Source organism: Peromyscus californicus, unplaced genomic scaffold (assembly GCF_007827085.1).
Source record: "Peromyscus californicus insignis strain IS unplaced genomic scaffold, ASM782708v3 Scaffold_17__1_contigs__length_78620276, whole genome shotgun sequence".
Taxonomy (NCBI): domain Eukaryota; kingdom Metazoa; phylum Chordata; class Mammalia; order Rodentia; family Cricetidae; genus Peromyscus; species Peromyscus californicus.
The window spans coordinates 63,041,611-63,066,895 of NW_026294469.1; the positions used below are offsets into that span (position 1 = coordinate 63,041,611).

Here is a 25,285-nt window from a genome sequence, read left to right on the forward strand (position 1 = left end):
TTGGGACTTTCGTGTGGGTGTTCTGGAGTTGATTCTCACTTTGTTGTCTTCAGTTCTTAGCAAAGGCCCGGACTTGTATCCGTTTGGTGGATAAGTGAGTGTTGTATATAGGGCAGCAGTTTCAGCCCCGCAAAGTCTGAAAGCTACTGTCCTCTCTCCTCTCTTTTTCTCTTTCTCCGCCTCCACGGAGGAGAACAGAAGTCAGCTGCAGGAGTTGCTTCCACCACGTGGTTCCAGCGCTGGAATTCTGGCCATCAGGCCTGGTGGTAAGTTCCATTTATCCACTGGGCCGATCCAGTGGCCCCTAGCCTCCGGTTTTTCTGTTTTGCCAAACAGAACTAACTGCCTCTGGACAGAACCTTTTCAGGTGTCATCTGTTATGAGTTGGAATTGTGTCAACCCCCGCCCCCCCCAAAAAAAAGACACACAGAAGTCCTAACCCTAGTACTTCAAAATGTGACTGTATTAGCATCTCACAATGTGACCTTATTTGGAAATAGGGTAATTACAGATAGAGTGTAAATGGGGTCATATCGAGTATGGGGGTCCTTAATATAAAACAAAAATGCCTTTATTTTAAAAATAAAAAAGAGGGGAGAGACATAGAGGAAAAGAACAGCATGTGATAATAGAGACATATTATAGCATTACCTCTACAAGCTGAGGCCATCCAGGCATTGTGAGTAAACTGCCTGATGCTGGAAGAATGAGGAAGTACGCCCTTAGAGATCATCAAAACAGCCCAAAGGGAGGAAATATTTATTTTGGCTCATGAATTGGCCTATAGACACTTGTGTCTGGCCTGTGACATTACACAGAGAGTGTACTGGAGTGCAAAGCTGCTCATTGCCTGGCTGATGGGAAGGAGACTGGGGACAAGTATACCTTTCAAAGACACTCAGTGACCTACCTCTCCAACTAGGACCCACCTCCTAAAGTCTCCACCACCCACGAATTAATCCAGCCATGGATTAATCTCCTTGTTTTTTATAATCCAATCACCTCGCAGAGGCTCACCTCAGAACACTGTTGCTTTGAGGACTGAGTCTTCAATACATGAGCTCTTGCAGAGACATTTCAGATCACACAATCTCTCTATTGACACTGTGATTTTGGATTTCTATCCTCTAGGACATTGAGACAATCAACTTATTTTTTTTAATTTAAAAGTTTTTTTTCATTTTACATACCAACCACAGTTCCCCTCCCTCCCCTCCTCCTGCTCCCCCCACCTCACCCCTACCCCACCCATCATCCACTCCTCAGAGAGGGTAAGGCCTCCTCCCATGGGGAGTCAATAAAGTCTGGCATATCAAGTTGAGGCTGGACCAAGCCCCTCCTCCCTGCATCAAGGCTAAGCAAGTTATCTCTCCATAGGGAATGGGCTCCAAAAAGCCAGTTCATGCACTAGGGACAAATCCTGGTCCCACTGCCAGGGACCCCACCAACTGCCCAAGCCACACAACTGTCACCCACATTCAGAGGGCCTAGTTCGGTCCCATGCAGTTTCCCCAGCCGTCAGTCCAGAGTCCCTGAGCTCCCACTAGCTCGGGTCAGCTGTCCCTGTGGGTGTCCCCGTCATGATCTTGACCCCCTAGATAATCAACTTCTGTGGTTGTAAGCCATTCACTTTGAGATTCTTTATTATGAGAGTCCTTGCAAACCTTTGTAACCCAAATCACCCTGTAGCTAGAGTTTTCCTGACTGGCCCACAGTCAGGGCAAATCTCTCTCACCTGCCAGTCCCACAGCCACTCAGACCCAACCAAGCAAACACAGAGACTTATATTGGTTACAAACTGTATGGCTGTGGCAGGCTTCTTGCTAACTGTTCTTACAGCTTAAATTAATCCATTTCTATAAATCTATACCTTGCCACATGGCTCGTGGCTTACCGGCATCTTCACATGCTGTTTGTCATCATGGCGGCTGGCAGTGTCTCTCTGACTCAGCCTTCCACTTCCCCAGCTTTATTCTCCTCCTTGTCCCGCCTACACTTCCTGCCTAGCCAATGGCCAATCAGTGTTTTATTTATTGACCAATCAGCAACACATTTGACATACAGACCATCCCACAGCATCACCCTTCTTGTTAGGAAGAACAAGGTTGAAGTTGAGAAAGTTTCTAAAACTTAGAGAATAAACTAGCTTCCATTATAAGAAAGGGAGGTTATAACAATTAGATGCATACATGCTAGATGGTGAAAACAGCATTGAGGAAATGGAGGGGACCCAGGATCTGGGGTGTCAAGGTAACACGCAATTTTAAGTGAGGCCAGAAGGGAAGAGGAGGAAGAGAAACGGTGGAGAGAGCCAGGAAGCCTCCGGGCTGAAGAGGAAGGGGGCCAGGGAGGCCACAAGGCCACAGTGTAGCACTGTTCCTATGGGACAGGACCCCAAAGAACATGGGTAAATGCTGGGGTCTGGAGGGTGAGCTGCTTTATGACCTCATTTTGGGTTGCTTCAAGAGAATACCACATTCTGGGTGCTTTATAAGAGGCTTATTTAGACCACAATTTTGAAGGCTGAAAGCCCTAAGTTGGGCAGTCCCATCTGTTTGGATGTGACCTGTTGGGCTTTTGATGAGGGTTACTTTACCTGTCTTATGATATGGAGGAGAAGCAGAAAGAACGGGCTATGGGCGGGAGGAGCCAAGCACATGTGTGTCCTCTCTTCATAATAACACACTGTGTTCTACGCTCACTCCATGAGAACAGCAAGGGTGGTGTCCTCACAGGCTGGTTGTCTTTCACTGGGCCCTACCTCCTGAAGGAAAAAAGTTGAGTCCCGGCACCATGAAGAGAACTCAGGAGAGGCTATTGGTGAAAGTGCAGCCCAGTTGCAAAAGAAGACCCTAGCGTTTTGGTGATGCCAGGACCAGGGGATGACCACCAAGAACAGCAGCAGTGGTGGAGTGGAGCCTGCCCGAGGATAGAGGATAAGGTGTGTGTGCTGCAGAGGGCAGAGCTGGAGAAGCCCCCTGGAGGAGCCCAGGGAATCCTGAATGGATTCCAGACATTGGACATGGAGTTATTTACATGTCTGAAGTTTGGTTTTACTTTGTTCAGATTGTGACTGCGCCTTGGTTCTTCCCTCTTGAAGCAAGGAAATAATTTATTCTTGATTCTTGGAACCCACAGTTGTAGATTTTAGATTTTAAAAGAGAAAGGTACTTGGAATTGTTTAAAAGATAGTGAATTTTCAAAGTGATCGCATTTGTAAGACTGGGACTTTTAAACTTTGGAATCTCTGTATTGTAGTGTTGATATTAATGAGTGGTCTTGGGGATGTATACAAGAAAGGAAAGGTGACATGTCTGCGTTGAGTTGACAAGGACTCAATTGTGCCGGCTAGTTTTAAGTCATTCAGATAACCTATGGTCATCTGAGAGTCATCTGAACCTCAATTGAGAAAACGCTTCCATAAGATCAGATCATAAGCAGACAAGCATGTAGGGTGTTTTCTTAATTAGTGTTTGATGAGGGAGGGCCCAGCCCATGGTGGGTGGTCTTATCCCTGGGCTGGTGGTCCTGGGTTCTATAAAGAAGCAGCCTGAGTAAGCCATGAAGAGCAAGTCAGGAAGCAGCACCCCTCCATGGCCTCTACATCAGCTCCTGCCTCCAGGTTCCTGCCCTGTTTGAGTTCTTATCCTGACTTCTTTTGATGATGATAAACAGTGATATAGAGGTGTGAGCTAAATAAACCCTTTTCTCCCCAAGTTGCTTTTGGTCATACTGTTACAATCACAGCAGTAGTAACCCTAACTAAGACAGTGTGAAAATGTCTTAATAAAACCTATTACTCTATATGTTTAAGAAGTACTTTTATTTTGGCCATAATTTGAAGACACTTGTTGATATGCATGTGGGTCCAGATCCCCAAAATGTTTTATTTACCTGTGATCCATGGCACTCTGGAGAGAGTCTGAAATAGTGAACCTGCTTAATAGTGTTTACATTCATTTTTGTTAAAAAAAAAAAAAAATCACAAATAGCCGGGCAGTGGTGACGCATGCCTTTAATCCCAGCACTTGGGAGGCAGAGCCAGGCAGATCTCTGTGAGTTCGAGGCCAGCCTGGGCTACAAAGCGAGATCCAGGACAGGCACCAAAAGTACACAGAGAAATTCTGTCTGGAAAAACAAAAACAAAAACAAAACAAATCAGAAATATGCCAGACTCCAAATTAGAAGATAATTTGTTAGAAGATAACTTGTGTTTGTTTACCACATTCGGTAGACAGAAGCCATTGCCGGCGGAAGCTGCAGAGGTGGCCAGAGCTGTGAGCGGGCCGACTTCTAACACGTAGCTCGCCTCTTAGCAAGTCGCCAGCGCTTCTAGGAAAAACTTACTTTGACAGTCATTCCTAACTAGTCAGGACTTCCGTGATTGCTACCTGAGCCACCAGAGGCTTGGTAGTGACCACAAGTAGAATATGGCGACTGCCAGCACACCAGCTGACCACCCTGGAGATGGATTACTGGGATACTCCCAGCATTAAAGCTCAAAGTAAGGATGCCGACGGATGTCAAAGTAGACTGCAGACTTTATCTCAGGGACAAAACTTTATCTCAGAAATATATATCCATGAGGTGTGACATGGCTTCGTGAAGAGGGGACACAGAGTAGGCCCTAAAGCTAGTGTTCTTGACCTAGGTTATGGCCTATGATCTCCTGGGGAAATGGCTCCCACACTCATCCCAGCACTTGGAAAGCAGAGGCAAGGGGATTGGGGAATCAAGGCCAACTTGGGCTACAGAGGGGTCACTGTCTCGGAACAAGCAAACAAAACTCTCCAAAACAAACAAGCAAGCAAGCAAACAGGAACCCCAAACCAAAAATACCCTATCACTCCCTGAAAAATTAAGTAGGACCATTTGGAATGAGATACAGCTTCCCTCATGAATGTTGGGTGTTGGGCCCAAGGTCTCATAGGTGCTAGGCCAACACTCTTACCTTTACCCTCAGTTTTGTTTTTTTTTTAAAAAGGGGGAAATTATTCCCAGCTGTCTGAAATCTATATATATCCAAGTTCAAGAATGCCTACCCTAGCTTTAATCCCAGCACTTGGGAAGCAGAGGCAGGTGAATCTCTGGGTTCAAGGCCAGCCTGGTCTACATAGTCACATTCCAGGTCAGTTGGAGCTACATCATGAGAATCTGTCTCAAAAATAAAATGTCATCACAAACAAACAAGAATGTCTGCCCTAAAGAATGGGTAGAATTTGGAAGCAGCATATTCCAGGCAGGTTTGCTAATGTATCTGGTTTTGTAGTTAACACAAGTCTCAAGAGCCATGTTCAGTCAGCTCCTCCTCTGTCTCTGGTTCATTCTCTTCCATGTCGGCACATGAGAAAACTCTCACTGGCAGTCTCTTTACCTTGGGCTCCCACCGATGGCTCTGCTCTGAGTTTTTAGTAGGTTATAAGGTGTGAAAGTAAGCTTCATGGATAAGATGAGCCGGGAAAGACTGTGAGTGAAAGTCTGTGCTTATCAAGCAGCTCTTATGAGCCCACCCCACCTTCTGCCACCTTTGCAGTAGTGTCCATGCCAAAAGCAGCAAACAAGAACCAGCTGGGTGGTTTGGGGCAAGCCCCGTCTCTTCTCTCAGCCTGTTTCCTTAACAGAGAAATGTAGGTGTGGGGTGAGGGGTCAGGTGTCTTAGATTATGACAATAATATGAAAGATGAGGCAGGAGGATTGTGACTTTGAGGCTAGTCTGGGCTACACTGTGAGGATGAGGACTTGGTCCTTCCAGCTTGGATTGCCAGAGTTCGGGGAAATCGCGGAAGTTTGAAAACGAGAAAAAAAGCAAAAATAAAAGAGCTGTTGAGGAAACTGTCCAGCAGAGGGCGCAAGATGCTGAGGATGAGATACCGTGGCCTTTTCAGTTCTCTGCAACGGACTCTTGAAGCTCCCTTAGGAAGGCCGATGGCAAAGAGGAATTAGTTTGTATGAGGACCTCTGTGGAAAATGTGTAGATGTGACCACACTGGCTGTGACAATTGGATGTCCTCGGGTCCAGCCCCAGCATGTTTATCATTCTGTTCTAGGGGTTCATCACAGACACTGTCACTGTAGATTTTGGGGTCTGTGTACAACACCTACGAAGAGAAACTTTTGAGGTTCTGGGAAATTGTAAGCTGCATCCTTTTTTCCTCTCTCTTCTCTAGTAATAAAATCCACTTGCCACAGAGTAAGATTGCCTAATGGGAGGCAAAGCTACCCATTCTATTTAGGATTAAAGTCAAAGCTGGGGGTGGTGGTGGCACACATCTTTAATCCCAGCACTCAGGAGGCAGAGCCAGGCGGATCTCTGTGAGTTCGAGGACAGAGCAAGATCTCAGGTCTGGTCTACAGAGCAAGATCCAGGACAGGCACACAGAGAAATTCTGTCTGGAAAAACCAAAACCAAAACCAAACCAAACCAAAACAAAACAACAACAACAAAAAAAAGGATTAAAGTCAAGCCTTCCATGAATAACCCTTTGACCTTGAAGGGAACACATGAGTGCCTTAAATACAGCCTTCTTGAGCTGTAAGGGATGGATACTAGGCCTGCCCTGGGATGAGTTTTGAGGTGAGGTTTCCTTCCCTTGAGGGTATTTATACTGCCACAGAGACCACAGATCTTAGCTTCCCTTTTGTTTCATGAGCAAGTAGGTCTCCAGGGGATAAACGCTGATGCTCAGATATGGTACAAAATACCTCCCACTAATGCGCAGCATCCCTCGGGGTGATTGCTCAGTGTTTGCCAGAACTCCTGGACAACAAACTCATTTCCTTACGAGATGCCCGCTCCTCTCTTGAGCTTTATCTACTCACATACTGGGCTTATTCCTTAGGTTTGCCCAGCGTCCACCACCCTGAAGCTTCCTCCCAGTGGACTGGGTCTGATCTATGTTTTGTAAAATCAACCCGATCACATTCACACAACAGGCTTTTCTTACTATTTGAAAACAGTTAAAATGTCTGTAAGTCCAGCTCTCTAGGGAACTGAGGCAGGAGGATGGCAAGTTCAAGACTAGTCTGGATGTTTTAGCAATACTACATACACCTCAAAGTAAGACTATTTTAAAGGTCTAGGAGAGGGCATGTGTAGGATGGCTTAGTAGGAAGAAGTGTATGTAATGGTGTGCACCTGGAATCCCAGCACTCCGTCTAGAAGATGGGAGGGGAATTGGGAGACTCCCCTGGAGCTCCCAGGCTGGCGGACCTTATGTATGCAGCACCACTGAAGAAAATAAGGGAGACCTCGCCTCAACAAGGTAGAGGACAGAACTGACATCAGCAGTTCCCCTCTGACTTCCCCAGGAACGCCTGTTCTGTGTGGTCCACAGAATGAGCTAGACAATTTGTGCTCCCGGTTTTGAATGAACAAGCCTATCAGGTATGTAGCAAGCAAAAGCAAAAGCATAGGTAGCAAGTAGCAGTAAAAAGGACACAGCATCCAACAGGGATTGCAGAGAGGGAAATGAAAAGGATCATCAGGTCAGGAGCTAACAAACACACAGTAGAAGTCCACTGGCAAAGCCCGGTGAAGCAGCCAGCTTGGAGATCCTGGCTGAGAGTGTGCCAGACAGAGCAGAGGGTGAGGCTAAGTCAAATAACACACAGCAGCCGAAAGAAAGAAAAAAAACATTATCACACCAGGCACCGCCTTAGTTAGGGTTTCTATTGCTGTGATGAGACACCATGACCATAGCAACTTTTTTTAAACTTTCTTTTTTCTTTGTGTCTTTTACATCATGCATCTCTATCCCATTTATTTCCCCGTCCCTTCATATCTGCCCTCTGCCCTTGCAACCACCCCCACAAAATAAAATAAAATAAAAATTGAGAGAGAAAAAAGAATAAAAATATAGAAAAGGAAAACTCCATCTCCTCATGGAGGCTGTAGTGTGACACAGTGAATCACGCAGTAAACCCTTTTATTCATATATCTTTTCTTGCAAGTGTTCATTGCAGAGAGCCATTGGTCTGGTTCAAGGCCTCTGGCTTCTGCTACACTGTCAATGCTGGGCCTTCACTGGAGGAACTCCTCTTGCTTATCCTATTGTCTCCCTGTGTCGTGGAGATCCTGCAGCTTTGGATCTGCAGGACCAGCCCCTTCACCTGCTCCAGCAGATCATAGGTGGGGTGGGTGTTGGGGTGGGCTAACTCATAGCCCTAGTTCTGGGCCTGGATAGTTACAGGATTGGTCAGTCCACCAGCTCTGGCCTGTCCTCACTACCAGGGTAAGCCCTCCAGCACTGCCCTGATTAGTTCACCCCTTGCAGGGATGAGCAAGGACGAGCCAGTTCTCCCGCTTTTACATCTTCAGGGTCCATTATTTAGAAAATTGTAACTTCCAGCTACAGCACTGCTTAAAATGAACCCAATGGACTGGAGTTGGTATAGCAATTTTATATCCTCATTGAAACGCATACACACACACACCACACACATTTAGAAAATTATATTTATTTACTTATGTGCATGCACATGTACTAAAGCACATTGTGGAGGTCAGAGAATAATTTCCAAGAATTGTTTCTCTCCTTCCACCATGTAGATTTCTGGGAACCAATTCGTGTCATTCAGGTTGGTGGCAAGCACCTTTACGTGCTGAACCATCTTGCCAACCCACTAATAATTTCTTTAAATCATTCTTTTTATTTTTCCCCCTTGAGCCTGAAATTCCATTCTCCTATTGCTTGAATTTTATTCTACACTGTAGTGCTAGAAACCCATGTAAAAGACAGCTGTGGTAATGTCTTAGTCATTGCTCTACTGCTGTGAAGAGACACCATGACCTCAGAAATCCTTATAAAAGAGAACATTTAATTGGGGCTGGCTCAGAGGTTTAATAAATTATCGTCATGGTTACGAGCATGGTGGCACACAGGCAGACGTGGTGCTGGAGAAGGAGCTGAGAATTCTACATCCAAATCTGTGGATAGCAGAGAGACTCGGCCTGGCTTGGGCTTTTGAAAACTCAAAACCCACCCCCAGTGACACATTTCCTCCAACAAGGCCACAACCCCTAATTTTTTCAAATAGTGCCACTCCCTGAACCTATGGGGGCCATTTTCATTCAAACCACCATAGGTACTTGGCTATAACAAAAATTTATTCTTTAAAGTTTGTAGTTACCTAAATATTAAAATTATCCTGAATTGAAATATGAGTGCAAATGATATTATTGCAAAATTTCAAATCTATTCCTATTTTGGCCATTGATATATAAGTCCATGAAAACGTTTTAGAAGCTTTGTTTACATAAATAGATGGGAACATGGGAATTTTGTTACAGCAGCATCCTCAATTTTTCGAAATTCCTTCTGAGTTGCCAAAACCACAGGGTCATCTACCAAAAGATTATTTTTAATACCCTGTCAGCTGACCCCTGAATTAGCTCCTCCTTTAATTTGGCTGATAACTTTGACTCGGGGTCACCTGACATGCAAAGGAATGCATGACCCTTTCTCCAGAACTGCTCACTTTCTCAGTATCCATCAGTAACTGTCCCTTCAGTGTCCTACAGGCTTGGCACCCCCAGGTAAACACACTCTTACCTGAGAATGCCCTTTGACCCGAGGATAAGACCCTCTTGACTGCTGGGATGACTTTCTGATAGAAAGGAGCACACTTGGGGGGGGGGGGTAAGGGGTAGGGGTAATTGGATTGTAAAGTCCAGTTTGAAGAGGGCCACTTCACAAGAAGGAACATGCATGCCATGCCATCCAGAGGAGGAGGAGGAGGAGGAGGAGGAGGAGGAGGAGGAGGAGGAGGAGGAGGATGGGGTGCAGCTCTTATTAATAAACTGAGCCCCACACAACAGCATGTGTGTCAATATTTTACTGCTGTGCCACGGATTTAAACCACCTCAAGCTTAGGTGGTTACAAACAGCATATGTTTATTGTCTCCCAGAGCATGTGGGCCACAGACCTTATTAATTCATGTGGTTTGTTGTTGTTTGCTTGTTTGTTATTTTGTCGCTGGTTTTAAGATTTAAAAGTACTTGTATTTGTGTATGTTTGTATAAGTGCATCCAAGGCCAGAAGAGGGTTTTGGATTTTCTGGAGCTGGGGTTACAGAGGGCCATGGACTGTCTATTGTAAGTGCTGGGAACCAAACTTTGGTCCTCTGGAAAAACAGCCCGTGCTCTTAACTGCTGAGCCGTATCTCCAGTGGTGATGTTTTTTTTTTTTCCCCTCCAAGTTTATATACAGCTTCCTGGATCCTCTGCTTCAAGTTGCCTCTATGGCTGATGTCGCAGAGTCCGCTGGGGCTAGAGTCTCATCTGACGGAGAATCTAGTGGTGAGTCTGCCTCAAAGGTCACTCACGTCGTTGCTGGGATGATTCAGTTCCTCAGGGCTGTTGCCTCTCCTCGCCATATGGTCATCCCCATGCAGACTCTTCATCAAGGCAAGCACGTGAAAGAGGATGATGGTTCCAGAATGCCCAAATCAGTCTTTTCTAACCTCTCTGTGGAAATAACATCCTATGACTTTACTGTGTCTTATTGTTTGGGTGCAAATCAATTGGCCTAGCCCACACAGGAAGGGAAAGCTTACATAAGGGCAGAAACGAGGGGGTTGGGGATCATTGGAGCTAATTTGGAAGTCGTCTGCATAAGTGATTTAATAACCACCTGTTAGGGAAAATAATTTTAATTATTCCTCTTTCCCAGTTAGGGGAATATAGTTCCAATCATACTTCCACTGCTATAGTCTTTTAAGATACAATACAACAATTAAAATCTGAGAAAGAGAAAGACAGAGGCAGATATACATACACACACACACACACACACACACAGAGAGAGAGAGAGAGAGAGAGAGAGAGAGAGAGAGAGAGACAGACAGACAGACAGACAGACAGACAGACAGACAGACAGTACATCCCAAAGTTTAATGACAAGGCCAGCTGCCTCCGAGGACAGTGAAGTCTGTCATCTCAGCCATGTCAACCCCAGACCTTCTGCATTCAACACACACACTCAACTCACCCCTATATACTCAGTCCAGATGTGGTATTCTTTTTGTTTTGTCTTGTCTTGTTTTGTTTTGTTTTGAGATAGGATCTCACTATATAGCTCAGACTAGTCTGAAACTCACTGTCTAACAGGCTGGTCTTCAACTCATGATCTCCCTGATTCTTTCTGAGTTCAGGCAATACACTCCTGGATGGATAGGGTATTTCTGCATTTGGGAATTCTTGCATATATTTTTGTATATAGTCTCACATATACTTTCACTATAACAAGCTATAACTCTGAGTCAGAGAGTCCATGGCTATATACTCTCCTTCCCCTCTTAAAAATTATTAATTTTATATGTATGAGCATTTTGTCTGCATGTGTGTCTATGTATCATGTGTGCCTGCAGCCCACAGAGACCAGATGGTGCATCGGATCCCCTGGAATTGGAGTTGCAGATGGTTGTGAGCTCCCACGGGGGTGTTAGGAATTGAACCTGGATATTCTGGAAGGGCAGCCATTACTCCTAACTGCTGAGCTGTCTCTCCAGCCCCTCCTTCCCTCTAATCTTGTTTTGTTTGCTATACTGGAGATCAAACTCTATATTCAGGTTTCAGTTAGGTTTCTCCCTGTCTTCCTATGCTGGTGAAGTTGCTCCCTCTTTCTTCACTTTCAGGGAGTTTATATTTCAACTTGGTGGCACTTCATTCAGATACTGGATTCATCCATTTACCCTTGTTAAGGGTAAGCCAGAGCTCAGGAGAAGTCCTAACATAATTCAAGTTTTCTGGAAGAGATAAAAGTTGGAGCATGGGGAAAAGGAGTCTCATAGATCATATTGTTGTTCATGTATTTTCTGTCCTGCTCTGGGTTGTTCCTCTGGGCAGGGCCCTGCCTGGTCAAGTGTCCTATAACCCGAGCCCTATTGACAGTGACTTACTTTGCCCAGTGAGGCGAGAATGATTGTGCGGGGAAGTTTAGAAAGCTGGAGTAATGTTTGCTGCATCCCTTTCTCCTCAGATCTTCCGGATATATACCCAGAGGAGAGACAGCATGCAGCAGAGCTCCATGCAACCCATCAAAAAATGAATAATGGGGAAGCGGGGGGTGGGGGGGGTGGGGGAGTGGGGGGGATACAGTTTTTGCACGGGAACCAAGACTTGGGGTTTAGTTTGTTACTGCAGCAAACCCCAGCCAATCCTGATTGATACAGTTCACAACTTAAAAATGCCTAAGAGGCTCACCTTCTCATTTTCAAGACACATGTTAATAGGCAAAAGTATGAGGAGGAAATGTGGGAGCCATGCTGTGTGGGTATAAGCCAGCATTTCCAATGTCCACTGACTGGAGGCACATGTGAAGGAGAAGGAAGCCAGGCAGGGCTTAGCCTCCAAGATCTGGAACCTGGGCCCCTCTTAACCCTCCGGCTTCTGTCACCAGGGTCTGCTAGCCTGTCCCTTAGCTGCAGGCAGAACAGGGACAGGAAGTTCTCTATGCTTGTGTACTTTTCCACAAATGTGTGTGTAGCTTGAATAGAAGAGGAAAGGAAGGAGATAGGAATCTGTCTGAGAGGGGGAGAGGATATAGAAAATGAGTTTAACTACCCCTGAGCATTTATTTCTAGTTTACAAATGTTTCACTTAAGTCATGGTCAGTGAGGTTTCTTTATAGTTGGACTCCACCCACCCCCACCCCGCCCCACCCCCTTCTCTTTCTTTGCTTTTGCTTATTGCCCCTTCCCCAACCCCTCACTTGGCAGCTTCCTTCTTTCCCCTTCTTTTCTACCAATTAACGAGCAGCAGTTCCCTTCGATCTGCTACAACGTGCATCTCAATGAACCCCGTGGGCACAATGACAAGCTCAGGCCAGGTCTGGTCCCATTTACAGACCCTTCAAGCAAGGGACATATATGAACCGCGTGCAGCCCAGGGCACAGGAAGCAGAACACACCTGGAGAGGTGCAAAGGAATGCTTTGCGAGTCCCAAGCTGTTTTTTACTCATAAGTGTGTACCTGTCAGGAGAGGGACCAAGACATTCTTAACAGATATCTTCTCTACTTCGAGAAGCCATGAAACATAGATCCGCATTTCCACATCCAGGTGCTCAAATCAACCTAGGATACTTATTACACACCTGTATTCACTCACCATACCTTTAATCGGCTGAATTTGTGCCTCTGGATTAGCCCTGATCTTCTCTGTGAAGCTCAAGACTCACTTTTCCCTTGGGTTCTAGGAAACAATCAAATCCCAGGTCTCTGGTGTGTAATGGTTCTCACTTGTTCTTCTTTGAGCCTCACTTTGGGTCATCTGGGACATAGGATTAATGCTCCCAGCCTCCTTCACTGAGCATTCAGCAAGATACAGGTGTAGAGTGCTCAGCATGTTTCCTGGAATGAAGTAAGTCTTAAAATGTCATTAGTCTCGTTCAAAGGAGGGCATGACCGTATCTGATTGTAGTATTAAGCATTCACAAAGCTCTGGCCCGGGCCAGCATGACCCTCAGTGCAGCCAACATGAATTGAGCTTTTAATTTGTGCCAGGTCTGACGGGAGCCAGACAGTTGGAATGGAAGTGAGGATGGTGAGAAGGAATGGGTTTCAGGTTGGCCCTAGATCCCACTGGGATGTCTAGGATTGCCGATCTGGCAGGTGGGAATCTTCTAGAATGGGGCTAATAGCAGATTTAAGCATAAGCATCACACTCAGAGACAAAATAGGGGGCATGGGGAAGAAGAAGGATGTTGTAGGAAACGGGGCACAGCTTTCCTCAGGAACTGGGAGGAAGAAGCAGGGCCAGAAAAGGATGCGATTGGGGAAGCTGGGAAAACAAGAGATGCAAAGGAGAAAGACGATAAATAATATGGCAGCTAGAATAAAGCACCATCCCGTGCTTTACAGGGAGAAAGCATTTTCATAGGCTGGGCTGAGTGGGACCTAGGTTAAAACAGCCCCTTCTCCCTCTCCCTCGTGTGTGTGTCTGTGTGTGTCTCTCTGTGTGTGTGTATTCCCAGAAGCAAACCCCGTACACCAGTGGTTCTCAACCTGTGGGTCATGACCCAGTTGGGAGTTCCATATCAGATATCCTGCATACCAGATATTTACATTGCAATTCATAACGGTAGCAAATAACAAGTACAGAGTAGCAATAAGATAATTTTATGGTTGGGGGGGTCACCACAACATAAGGAACTGTATTAACAGGTCGTAGCATTAGAAAGGCTGAGAACCACTGCTGACAAGCACTCCGTCACTGAGCTACATGCCCAGCCTAAAGCAATACTTCTTAACCTTGGCTACCCTTAGAGCCACCTGGGAGCTCTTAAAAATCTTTTTCCCTGAGCTGGAAGAAACAGGTAGGGGCCAACAGCCTTCCTAGTACCATGAAGGTTGGATCAAGAAGATCTTAAATTTGAGGCCAGCCTTGGTTTGGCTACAGAGGGAGACCCTGGCTTAACAAAACAAAACCCAGTTCCAAACAAAACAAATTAACAACAACAACCCCCCAACTTCAGGGCAACACCACGTGTGAGTTCAATCAGAATTTCTGTGGGGTGGAAGTGTACTATCTATTGAAGTGATTGTGATGTGTAGAAAATGGCTTAAGGAAGAACTCTGTGCAAGGAGGTGGAGACGTCCGTCCGGGTAAGTGAAGCCGAGGCAGGGAAAAAGGAGCCAGTAGAACAGGAGTTGCTGGTCCAGAGCCAGGACTGCTGATTGGGATGTGCTGGAGTAAGAGGTGGGGATGGAGGCGAGGAGCCTTTCTCAGAAGGTGGTGAACACAGAGCTCTGCCCCACCCCAGTGCTTCTGGTTCCACGGATCTGAAGTGGGGCGCTGGGCTGGCTAAGAAAGTGCTCGCCCACTGCTGTAGAAGTTCTCAGGTTATGCTGATGGCTGCTTCAGCTGTGATGGATGGCTCACCTTGGTGAGTGCTACAATCCAAGGAGGACTGTAGGGAGAGTTTTACAACGCAGTATTTGGTGCTGGGAATCCAACTCACGTCTTCACCAACGCTAGGTTAGTACCCCACTGCTGAGCCGCACTCTGAGTCCTGCAGAAGATTTTATCAGAGAAGGCTATCTGAGCCGTTTTGGTCTGTTCTTGCTGCTGATGCACCGTTCCATCTCAGAGCCAATGACAGCTGCCCGAGCTTTGGGCACTTCGTCTGTCAGCCCTGAAAGAAGCAGTTTTGGAGGAACTTAAAAATTCAGGTCCGGGCTTGTTGGGTGGCACACACCTTTAATCCCAGCACTCGGGAGGCAGAGCCAGGCGGATCCCTGTGAGTTCGAGGCCAGCCTGGTCTACAGAGCAAGATCCAGGACAGGCACGAGAAACTACACAGAGAAACCCTGTCTCGAAAAACCTAAAAAAAAAAAAAAAAAAAAAAAAAAAAATTCAGGTCTCATCTCTCACTAACAAATTGAATTTCTGGACGGGGCGGAGGCGGGTGACCCTTCTTTGAAATCAAAGATCCCCTGGCGAATGTCATTATGGAATGCCTGCGGTAATGCAGATGTTTCAATCCAGATGTAGAATTGTTGTAGACATTCATCTGGGTGTCACCTTCTGGGGAGAGGGTTCCAGAACAATGGCCCCAGCTGGTGTATGTGTATCCTCTGGCTGAAAGCCACACTCAAGGTCAGTTGCTATGGTTCAAAGCCCAGGGCAGAGTCCTAGACCTCGTGTCCCGCCCCCCCCCCCCCCCCCCCCCCGCCCCCGACACTTCTGCCAATTCTTTTCCCTTTGGGATTAGAATGTCCAAGTTTCTTTGCAAGTTGGAATAAGCACTATGAAGCTGCTGTGGGCAGCTAAAAGCAAGGGCAGAGGACACATGAACAAATGACTTAGGTAGGACAGAGGGGCCCAGAGTATGGGAGAGAGGAGCCAAGGGAACCTGAGATTTTGTCTTTTGAGAGGAGGAGCCTGGAGTCTAGTAGGAGCCTCTGCGTGAAACAACGCTCCCGCAGGAGAACACCACTTTACTCATCAAGATTTCTGCGCAGGGAGTTCATTTTGGTGAGGATGCTCTCTGGTGTGCATCAAAAATCACCTTAGTCGAGAATTATGGCATAATTAGGTTTTAATAGTGAAAACGTTCAGTACAAACATACAGAACCGAGAGAAAAAGTATAAGGCCGTCCAGCCGCAGATAGCTTCCTCTCTCTTCCTAACTTCCCAGGTTCTTTTCTTCCCTCTTTTCGTGTCTCCATTGCGCGCTTTCGCCCATCCTCTGCCCAGGTGGTGAGGACGGCGCGGGGCGCGCGGCAGGTGCGACACCCCACTCGCACCTGAGCGGCGTTCGCCGGGTGGCCAGCAGGGGGCGGCGCGCTCAGCCTCCCGGGGCGCCGCTCCTCGCCGGCCCCGCCCCCCGCCCCAGGACCCGGTGGCGGCGGGGGCGCAGAGGGCTTAAAGGCGGCGGCGGCGGCGGCCGCCCGCGGTGAGGCGCGGGTCCCCCCCCCTCCCGCCTCTCCACTCCCTCCCTCGCCGCGAGTCCGCGCCTCCGCTCCATACCTGAGCCGGGAGCGCGGCGCGCCTTCTCCCCGCCCTCCCGCCACTCCTGGCCGCCGCACCAGCTCTGCCGCCACCCAGGGAGTAAAGGTCGCCCCGGCCGGAGCGAGCGGGCGTCGGCGCCAGCAGGTCGGTCCACCCGAGAAAGGAGCGCGGAGCAACTGGGACCCGGCCGGGGAGATTGCACCAGCGGTGCCCCGAGAACGCGCGGGGGAGCGAGGAGCCGGGCCTCAGAGCGCAACCCCGACCCAGCGTCCCGCGAGGCGCCCGGGGCTCCGGCTCGGCCCGCGGGGACATGTCGTACAGCGAGCTCTACACCCGGGTGAGTGCGGGCCCGGCGCGGCCCCGGGGACACAGGTGCGGCGCGACGCGCTCGGGGCCACCTTCCCCACGGTTCTCGGACGCCCCTGCCAGCGTCTCTGTGGTCTCGGTCCCCGGTTCCCCCAACTTGGGTGGCGGAGAAAGTTTGGGTGTTCCAGGAGTGCGCCGCACCGACTGGCCGCCCCGCAGAGTCCCCCTGCTGTCACAGCGGCGCAGCTCCGTCCCACGCCGGGGGCTGTCGCCACCTTCCACTTCGCCCTTCCCTTCTCGTTCTCTCCGGGTCTCAAGTCTCCGGCTGAGAGCCTGGAGCCACTGGGGCGTCTTAGCCCGCAGGGAGCCGGGGTAGGACACCAGCTTCCACCGAGATACCTGGCAGGCGGCCCCATTTCCTCTTTCATGGACCCTGTTCCAGGTCCCCTGCAGTGCCGAGCGCCCCTCAGTTGGCCTTTCTTCCCTTGCGCGTGGAGACCAGAGGGATCCTGAACTTGGGAGTCGAGAGGGACGAGGAGCCAGCTGGGTGGGAGGGGCGCGGAGACTGGAGGAGGGGGGGGTGTAGAAAGGTGCTGGAGGGGTTTCTAGTGAGCTCAAGGAAATATAACCCTTTAAATATATAATTCATATCTATATCTATATATCTATATCTATATATCTGCATGTCTGTATGTGCTCTGAAGCCAGAAGAGGGCGTCAGAGCCCCTTGAACTGGAGTGGGTGCTGGGACCCGAACTAGGGTCCTCTGAAAGAGCTGCAAAACAGAATTGCAGCAAGTGCTTTTTAACTGGGGAGCCATCCCTTCAGCCCTAGGAAGCCTATACTTAATTTGCCTACAATGGGCATTTTGAGGCAGCTCTTTTAGGGTTATCAAGTATTTAGGGAGGGTTGGAGTAATTATTGACCAGGGACGGAGTTATCTTTAAGGTCGCTCTGGATTACGAACAAGTGCGGCAGGTCTCCTCCCGGGTTCCGCGCGGCAGGTGATGTAGTTAAAGCAACCAGCAGCTTCCCAGGAGTTGGCTCTGCAGCCGTAATCCTTCTGGTTTCTGCCTGGTCCCGGGCGAGGTGAACAAGTCAGGGCCTTTAATCACCCATCCTTTGCTTCCTTAAAAAAAAAAAATGTTTCATATATCCCAATGTCTGGTGTCTGGGACCTGTTTAACAGTGTTGCCTGCTTGCACGTCCCTGTGCAGAGGGATATGTGTATGCAAGCGCACCGTGTGTACGCAAGTCCTGTAGGTGAATTTGCAATTCCTGTTACACCGGCCCGGTGGACAGGTCTGGGCGGGGTAGGAAGAGGAACTTCCGCATCCTCACCTGGAGATTGCTAGCTAGTGTCCAGCGCATGGGGGAGCCCTTCAGCTCTGTGGGCTCACCGCCTATCTTAGTTTGGAGGGGGAAAAAAGGCTGACCCGGACCAGCAAGGGCTTAAGCTCATCCAGTGGTTATGAAGGAGGGTGTCACCTACTTGGGGGCCAGTCCTGGACTGATTTGGATAGCCTTTGGGTTCACCAGGAATTCCAAAGCACCATAGGTACCAGTCTCTTTGAGAGGGGTGGAGAAGGTGCGAGCCAGGGCTGGAACTCTTTAGCAATACCGGCTTGGGAAATGCACTCCACCTCTTTTATCCGTGGGAGTGAGGGGAGGAGCCTTCGGAGTTCCAGCTCGCAGCTCAGGCGCTGAGAGGCTCATCAGAACCCGGTCTGGAGGCTGGAAACCAGTGAGGCAGGGGAAAACAACCTGAGCTGGATGGAGTGTTCAGAGCTGAAGCTGTGTTCCGTGACAGTGTGCGGAGCTACAGCGAGTACGAGCGAGATGGGTAACCAAGCCACATGTTCATGCAGCATGTCCTGAAGTTCCTGAGCAGACCGTATTTAATTGCTGCCTTATGAAGCTAATGACTTACTGGAGACGCCGAGTTTTTGGAGATCTAGTTTTGAAAAACAAAACATTAATACCAAATTTCTTTTCAAGTAGACCACTTGTAGGGGAAACAATTTGATGTTTAGTTAGATGTGAATATATTGCATGCTAATAGGGGAGGTAAATTAGTGGGAGGTGTACTTTCTCTTGAGTTACCCATCTACAGACAAAACCAGAGGTCCCGAAAGAACTAGTTAAGTCGAGTATCTTCATTGGCGTGAGTGAGTGTTTGGAATCACTCAAGCGAAAAACAGATTTCTGCCATTAGTGGATTTCTGGTTCTTAGTTATTGTTAAGTTATTAAATCTGAAGTCAAGGGGATTTTCTGTGGCTGAGCACTAGCCTTCAGCATGTTTTGTTTTGTTGACAGGGTGTGTAGCTCTGGCTGTCCTGGAACTCGATGTGTAGTCCAGACTGGCTGGAACTCAGGGGGATCTGCCTGCCTCTGCCTCCTGAGTGCTGGCGTCAAAGGCGTGCACCACCACAACTAGGAGCTTTCCATTGGGTTGCCATTGCTCTGTCTGGCAGTTAAATGCACCCACTCTTCAGTATGAGAAGCAGTCGGGCTGCTTTTTAACCACTGTAACCCTGCTTGCCGGGCAGGATTCTGAGTGCATAGGAATCATAAATCACACAGAGACACAGTACCTGCTGCTCAAATCCACTTTGTTTCTTGGGGAGATGATTTGTTCATTTTGTTGTATTATTGAAATACCCAAATGTTCCCTTTTATTTTTAACCTACTAGTGGGGTTTCCTCGTGTGTCCAACACTGGGTTGAGACATACACCTTAATATATTTATTATGCATGATGGAAATATCCAGTATGTCAACAGCATTTTTAAATATTTTGTATGGAAATTTTATAACTCTTTATTGATCACACCTATAGCCTTAATTGGGAGGTGTTATTGGAGTATAAAACATTATATAAGATGTACATAGCCTGTGGGCATTAGTCTGTGTAATAACTTAGTATGTTGGTATATTTCTGGTTACTCAAAGACTTCCCGCTCCACTCCATTTCTCTTTTTAGCTGTAGGTTCATGTACAATGTGTGTGTGTGTGTGTTACTTTTTTTTCTCACTGTTGAAGGGCACGTCTTATTAACAAAGACACTCTGTTTTTAGAATACCCAGCCCCTTACCTTTGAGGAATTGCTTTCTTTGTAGTGAGGACGGAAAAAGAAAATGAGTTAGTGACAGACGCTTTCAGAGTGACATCAGGGTGAGTCAGAGAGGTGGAGTGGACTGGCTCTGTTGTCACAAGAGCTCACTATATGACGTATGTGAGTGCTTGGTTTTCCAACCCCTAGACAAGACAACGTGGGTTTGATTTGTGCAGGTCCCAGAAGGAAGTCCAGGTACGTGCTAGCATGGGGGATGTGAATGATTGCAGAAGACAGCCTGATCTTAAATTATGCATGGCCTCTTTCCCTCAGACTGAGTCATACAACCTATAGAGGATTATTCTGGATACTGTTGTAGAATATTATTTTAAGATGTATTACATTTGTTTATGCTGTGGGACATTTGTTTAATGATGCACAAATGTGTTGCATTCTTTTATGTTGCATTTAACTGTGAAGCTGTGTTACTGGGCCTATCTAGAACACCTGATGGTCTAATAAAGAGCTGCATGGCCAGTGGTGAGGCAGGAGCAAGGATGGGTGGGGCTGGCAGGCAGAAAGAATAAATAGAAGGAGAAATCTGGGAGGAAAAGAAGAAAGAGGAAGAGAACAAGGAGGGGGGATGCTAGGGACCAGCCACCCAGCCACACCGCCAGTCACGGAGGAAGAGAGAAAGTAAGATTACAGAAGTAGGAGAAAGGTAAAAGTCCAGAAGCAGAAGAGAGACGGGATAATGTGAGTTAAGAAAAGCTGGCTAGCAACAAGCCAGCTAAGGCCAGGCATTCATAAGTGACAATAAGCCTCCGTCCATGTGATTTATTTGGGAGCTGGGTGGCAGCCCCCCCCCCCAAAGAGCTAAAGAGGCAAAAGAGTAAAGAGCAAAACCAACCAACAACAGGATAGAAAATGTAAACACTGCTTTTTAGTTATTTTAAAGACATTTTGTGTTTTCTACTTTGATTATAGTTAGCAGACTACCTGGGAGCTCATTGGTGTTACGGCAATACTCTCAGATTATCCCTTCTCTTGCTAAGCTTTTCAATGGCAGGTTGTATCTCCACAGTCTAATGTAAAACTCAGTGTACGTGTATGTTTTCGTTTTTCTTCGGTGCTGGGTGGGATCCAGGGCCTCGTCTCTGCTAGGCAGGAGCTCTGCCCCTGAACACCTCAGCCCTAGCAGCAGAGGCTTTCCGAGGGCTGCTACAGTTTGCTCTATTGGCTGACACACCTTGCGAGTATCAGCTTTGAACCAGGAGCCTTTACCGAGAGTTCTGGCTGGAGCGCCACTCCTTGGAAGAACAGAGTTCGTGTGGTTGAGGGAGGTGCCTCTAGCTTTCGTTTGCCTGGACCTCAAGTACATGGATTTCCCTCCATTCTGGTCCTCCTGCCCTCACTGTGCCCAGCCACGTCACTGGAAGATGATTCCGTCCTTATTCTTGTCATCTGTGTTGTCCTTCGTCTGGAAAGAGATGGTAGTTCAGACCGTAAAGAGCTCTTGAAGATCCCTGGTAGCAGATGCTGTCCGTGTCACCCTATTGTGTCTTGGTTCTCTCAGCAACCTACTCCTGTGCCTCTTTGACAGCACTTCCTGTGACTGTCTTTTCCCGGGAGCCAAAAGTTCAAATCCTCCACACAGGGGGGCAGTCTGTGAATAGTGGGAGGGTAACCATGTTATCCCCCACCCCCAATACCTGGGGACGTGGAATACCCTTAAGACACGCCCTGCACTGTTCCGGAATTCTTCTGCAGGGTTGGTCTGTTGGGACTTTTCTCAGTATTACACTTGGTTTGGTTCCCTTCCTTTGTCTGTCCCCGGCTTCACTCCCTGCAGAACACTGCACTGACACATCTCTGGGGCAGAAATGCTCCTAGGAACCCAAATTAGTGCCTAATTCACAGATGCCAGGCAGCTTAAGGCACTTGGCCTCCATGGGTTCCCTGGGGAGGCCTGTGCGAGGTGAAGGCATTTTGATCCACCCACCTCACCCCAGCCTTCCTTCCCAGGGCACTGTCTGACGTACTGGTTTCTCCCTACCATCTGTAGCTCAAAGTCCTTTTTTACCTCTGTTCCCAATTGCAGGTAGCCTGGAACCAGTGGTCCTTAGGCTGGGTGCTATCTGTCAGTTTCCCTTAAAAGATGGAACTTAAGGCCAGATGGTGGTGGGGCACGCCTTTAATCCCAGTACTCGGGAGGCAGAGGCAGGTGGATCTCTGAGTTCGAGGCCAGTCTGGTCTACAGAGTGAGTTCCAGGACAGCCAGGGCTACATTGAGAAACCCTGTCTTGAAAAACAAAACGGAAGAATGGAATGTAAAAACTGAGATACGGGTGCCAGGTGTGCTTGCTGCTGCTCTTTCTTCTTAGAGTCCTGAGCCCGAGACTTGGTGTTTAGTTATGAAGGACAAGGGGAGGAAGGCTATGAGGGTCTTCAGGTTTCAGCTGGAGAATTGACGGGTAAGGCGAATCAGGCTAGGGCAAGGATAACTCTTATTTCAACATGGTGAGTTTGGAGTGACAGTGGTCTGTGTAAGGGAAAATGATCTCAAATGTCAGTAGTGTAGAAGAGAGATCAGAGTTGAGATTGCATAATAATACAGACAGTATCTGGAATCCTCTTTGCGAAGATGCAGCGGTCTCATAGTGCCATGTTAATAAGGGCAGTGCCTTGGTGTGGGGCAGCCTGGGCCTCTGTGGTCATGATCTTGATGGGGACCACCCTAGATACTATACTTTGAGGTTTTCAACTCTGATGCCTTGAAGTAGATATTTTTCTAAGTCTTGACGTCTGTGAAAAACTGCATCATGAGGAGGTCACTGGAAGATTATGTCCTAATCTGTGTACCATTTCCAGCACACACCATCCATGGCAACCCTTCCTTAGCTTGCTTCTCCCTCTAGTTAAAAGTGCTGGGTGGCTGTTTAAGATACAGGGCCACGGCCCTTTCCCTCCAACCCTTGGAACTAATAGGACTCATTCATTTGCCAAGCGCGAATGGTGTAGACCACTATGGTTTAGGAGGAGAGTTCCCATTCCCCTTCCCAGGGGAGGAAGTTTTAAATTTAAGCTTTAAAAAGAAAATTAAAAAGCATTTTTCACACTATTCCCCCGTCCCCCGATTGAAATGATTATTGCAACAATTCACAGGAAAGACAAAGGCCCTTTGTCCTGGTCACTGAAGCAGCCACTATTAACTTAAGTGCGTTCTTTGGATCAGTATTGTCTGAGAGAGGAACTGCACATGGCTACTGAGCACTAGAAAAGTTGCTGGTCCAAGCTGGGATTGGCTGTAAGAGTAAAATACCAGATGTCCAAGACTTACCAAGGAAAATGATCATAAAAATTCCTTTAAATTACCAATTGCATTGAAATGATAATTATATATATGGGTAAACTATTTTAATGGACCTATTTTTTTTCTGAAGATGGTTATTAGAAAATGTTTCTTGCTGAGCATGATGGGGCACGCCTTTAATGCCAGCACTTGGGAGGCAGAGGCAGGTGGATCTCTGTGAGTCTGAAGCCAGCCCTAGCTACATAGGGAGTTCCAGGTCAGCTTGGGATGCGTAGTGAGACCTCTATCTTAAAAAGAAAAGAAAATGTTCTTTTATAACTTACATTTGTAACTTGCGTTGTGTTTTTTATTATTATATTTTTCAGTGCTGGGGTTTGGGCATACTCACCAAGGATTCCACTATCGAGTTATATTTCTAGTTGTGTGGTTTCCACTTTGTTTACGGTAGGGCAAAGCTACTTTAGAGTTACAGCTTGTACTTAAAAAGCAAATGAAATCTAAGTTTTACATTTTATTCTAAATGTTAATGTTTGGCTGCTTTTCCTGAGACACAAAGGCAATTTTACTCTTTCTGTTAGCTTGAGACAGAATCTTGCTGTATTTCTGAGGTTGACCTGGAACTTGTTATGCAGCCTGGGATGGACTTTAACTCCTGATTACCCTCCTGCCTCGGCTCCTGTGTGTTGAGATTTACAAGTGTGCCAATGCCTGACCAATGTTTATCGTTTTTAATGGCTGTATAATATGACCTTTTGTCTTAGTCAGAATTCTATTGCTGTGAAGAGACACCATGACCACGACAACTCTTATTAAAAGAAAGCATTTGATTGGGGCTTGCTTACAGTTTCAGAGGTTTAGTCCATTATTACAGTCAGGGAGCATGGCAGCATGCAGGCAGACCTGGTGGTGCTGGAGAAGTAGCTGAGAGTTCTACATCAAGATCCACAGGCAGCATTCCAACTCTGGAGTTGGAGTGGGCCTTTTGAAACCTCAGAGCCTACCCCCAGTAACATACTTCCTCCAACAAGGCCACACCTCCTAATCCTTTCAAATAGTGCCAGTCCCTGGTGATCAAATATTCAAATCTATGAGCCTATAGGGGCTATTCTTATTTAAACCACCACATTCCACTGCCTGGCATCCTTAGGCTTGTAACCATTTCATAGTGCAAAACTGCACTTAGTCCATCTTCCAAAGTCCTCATAGTCTATTATAGTCTCAACGCTGTTTAAAAGTTCAAAGTCTCTTCTGAGTCTCATGGCAATCTCTTAACTGTAATCTCCTATAAAATCAAACTCAAAAACCAGATCACATACTTCCAACATACAATGGCACAGAATATACATTACCATTCCAAAAGGGAGGAAAAGGGACCATAGTGAGGAAATACTGGACCAAAACAAGACCAAAAACCAGCAGGGCAAACTCAAAACTCTGCATCTCCATGTCTGATGTCAAAGCACTCTTCAGATCTCCAACTCCTCTCATCTTTGCTGACTGTAACACACTTCTCTCTCTTGGGCTGGTTCCACTCCCTGTTAGCAGCTCTCCTAGGCCGGTGTCCTATAGCTCTGGCATCTTCAACATCCTGGGGTCTCCAAGGCAATCCAGGCTTCTCCTTCACAGCTTCACACAATGACCTCTCTGGGCCTCCATGCAGGGACACCCCGACACATGCCTGACCTCAGCAGCTTTCCTTAGCCATGGAGGGAGATTCCACAACCCCTTTCTTGTATCCTTCGCTGTAAAGTCAGAACCACACTTGGCAGAAGCTGCCATGTTCTCCTGCTTGCTGTGGGTGGAACTTGCTCCCTCAACCATGCATTTGCATCAGCTTTCTGTTTTTGACGGTTTCCTTCACCCTTTAAGCTTTTAAAAATTTCCTTTTCACAAGTTTAAAGCTTAGCTGGATAGGGTCTGGCCCTGAGCTCACCACTCCCTTTGCCCCATTTAGCATTAGGCTTTTCTTTAAACTTTTAAATCTCCTTGAGCACTGGATTCAGCTCTATTACACTTCCTGGTTCTCCTTTTCTCCTCAAACTGTAAATTTTGTACTTTTCCTTGCTCAGCTTGCTCCTTTTCATTATAGAGCTGCATAAAAGTGACCATTAATAACCACATGACAGAGTTAATAATATGTTGTCTTGAAATCTCCTCTG

General features: G+C 47.3%; 1 protein-coding gene across 2 annotated transcripts in view; it reads left to right on the forward strand.

The window, feature by feature from the left end:
- Nucleotides 1–16,402: 16,402 nt before the first annotated feature.
- Nucleotides 16,403–25,285, forward strand: part of Myo5b (myosin VB) — a 291,674-nt gene continuing 282,791 nt past the window's right edge. The window contains exon 1 of one of the 2 annotated variants that reach the window (XM_052742546.1): nucleotides 16,403–16,789. In XM_052742546.1, the coding sequence (XP_052598506.1) occupies nucleotides 16,763–16,789 (27 nt within the window). In that variant the 5' untranslated portion in view covers nucleotides 16,403–16,762. The remainder of the gene's footprint in view (nucleotides 16,790–25,285) is intronic. The other variant, XM_052742545.1, reaches the window with a different exon arrangement.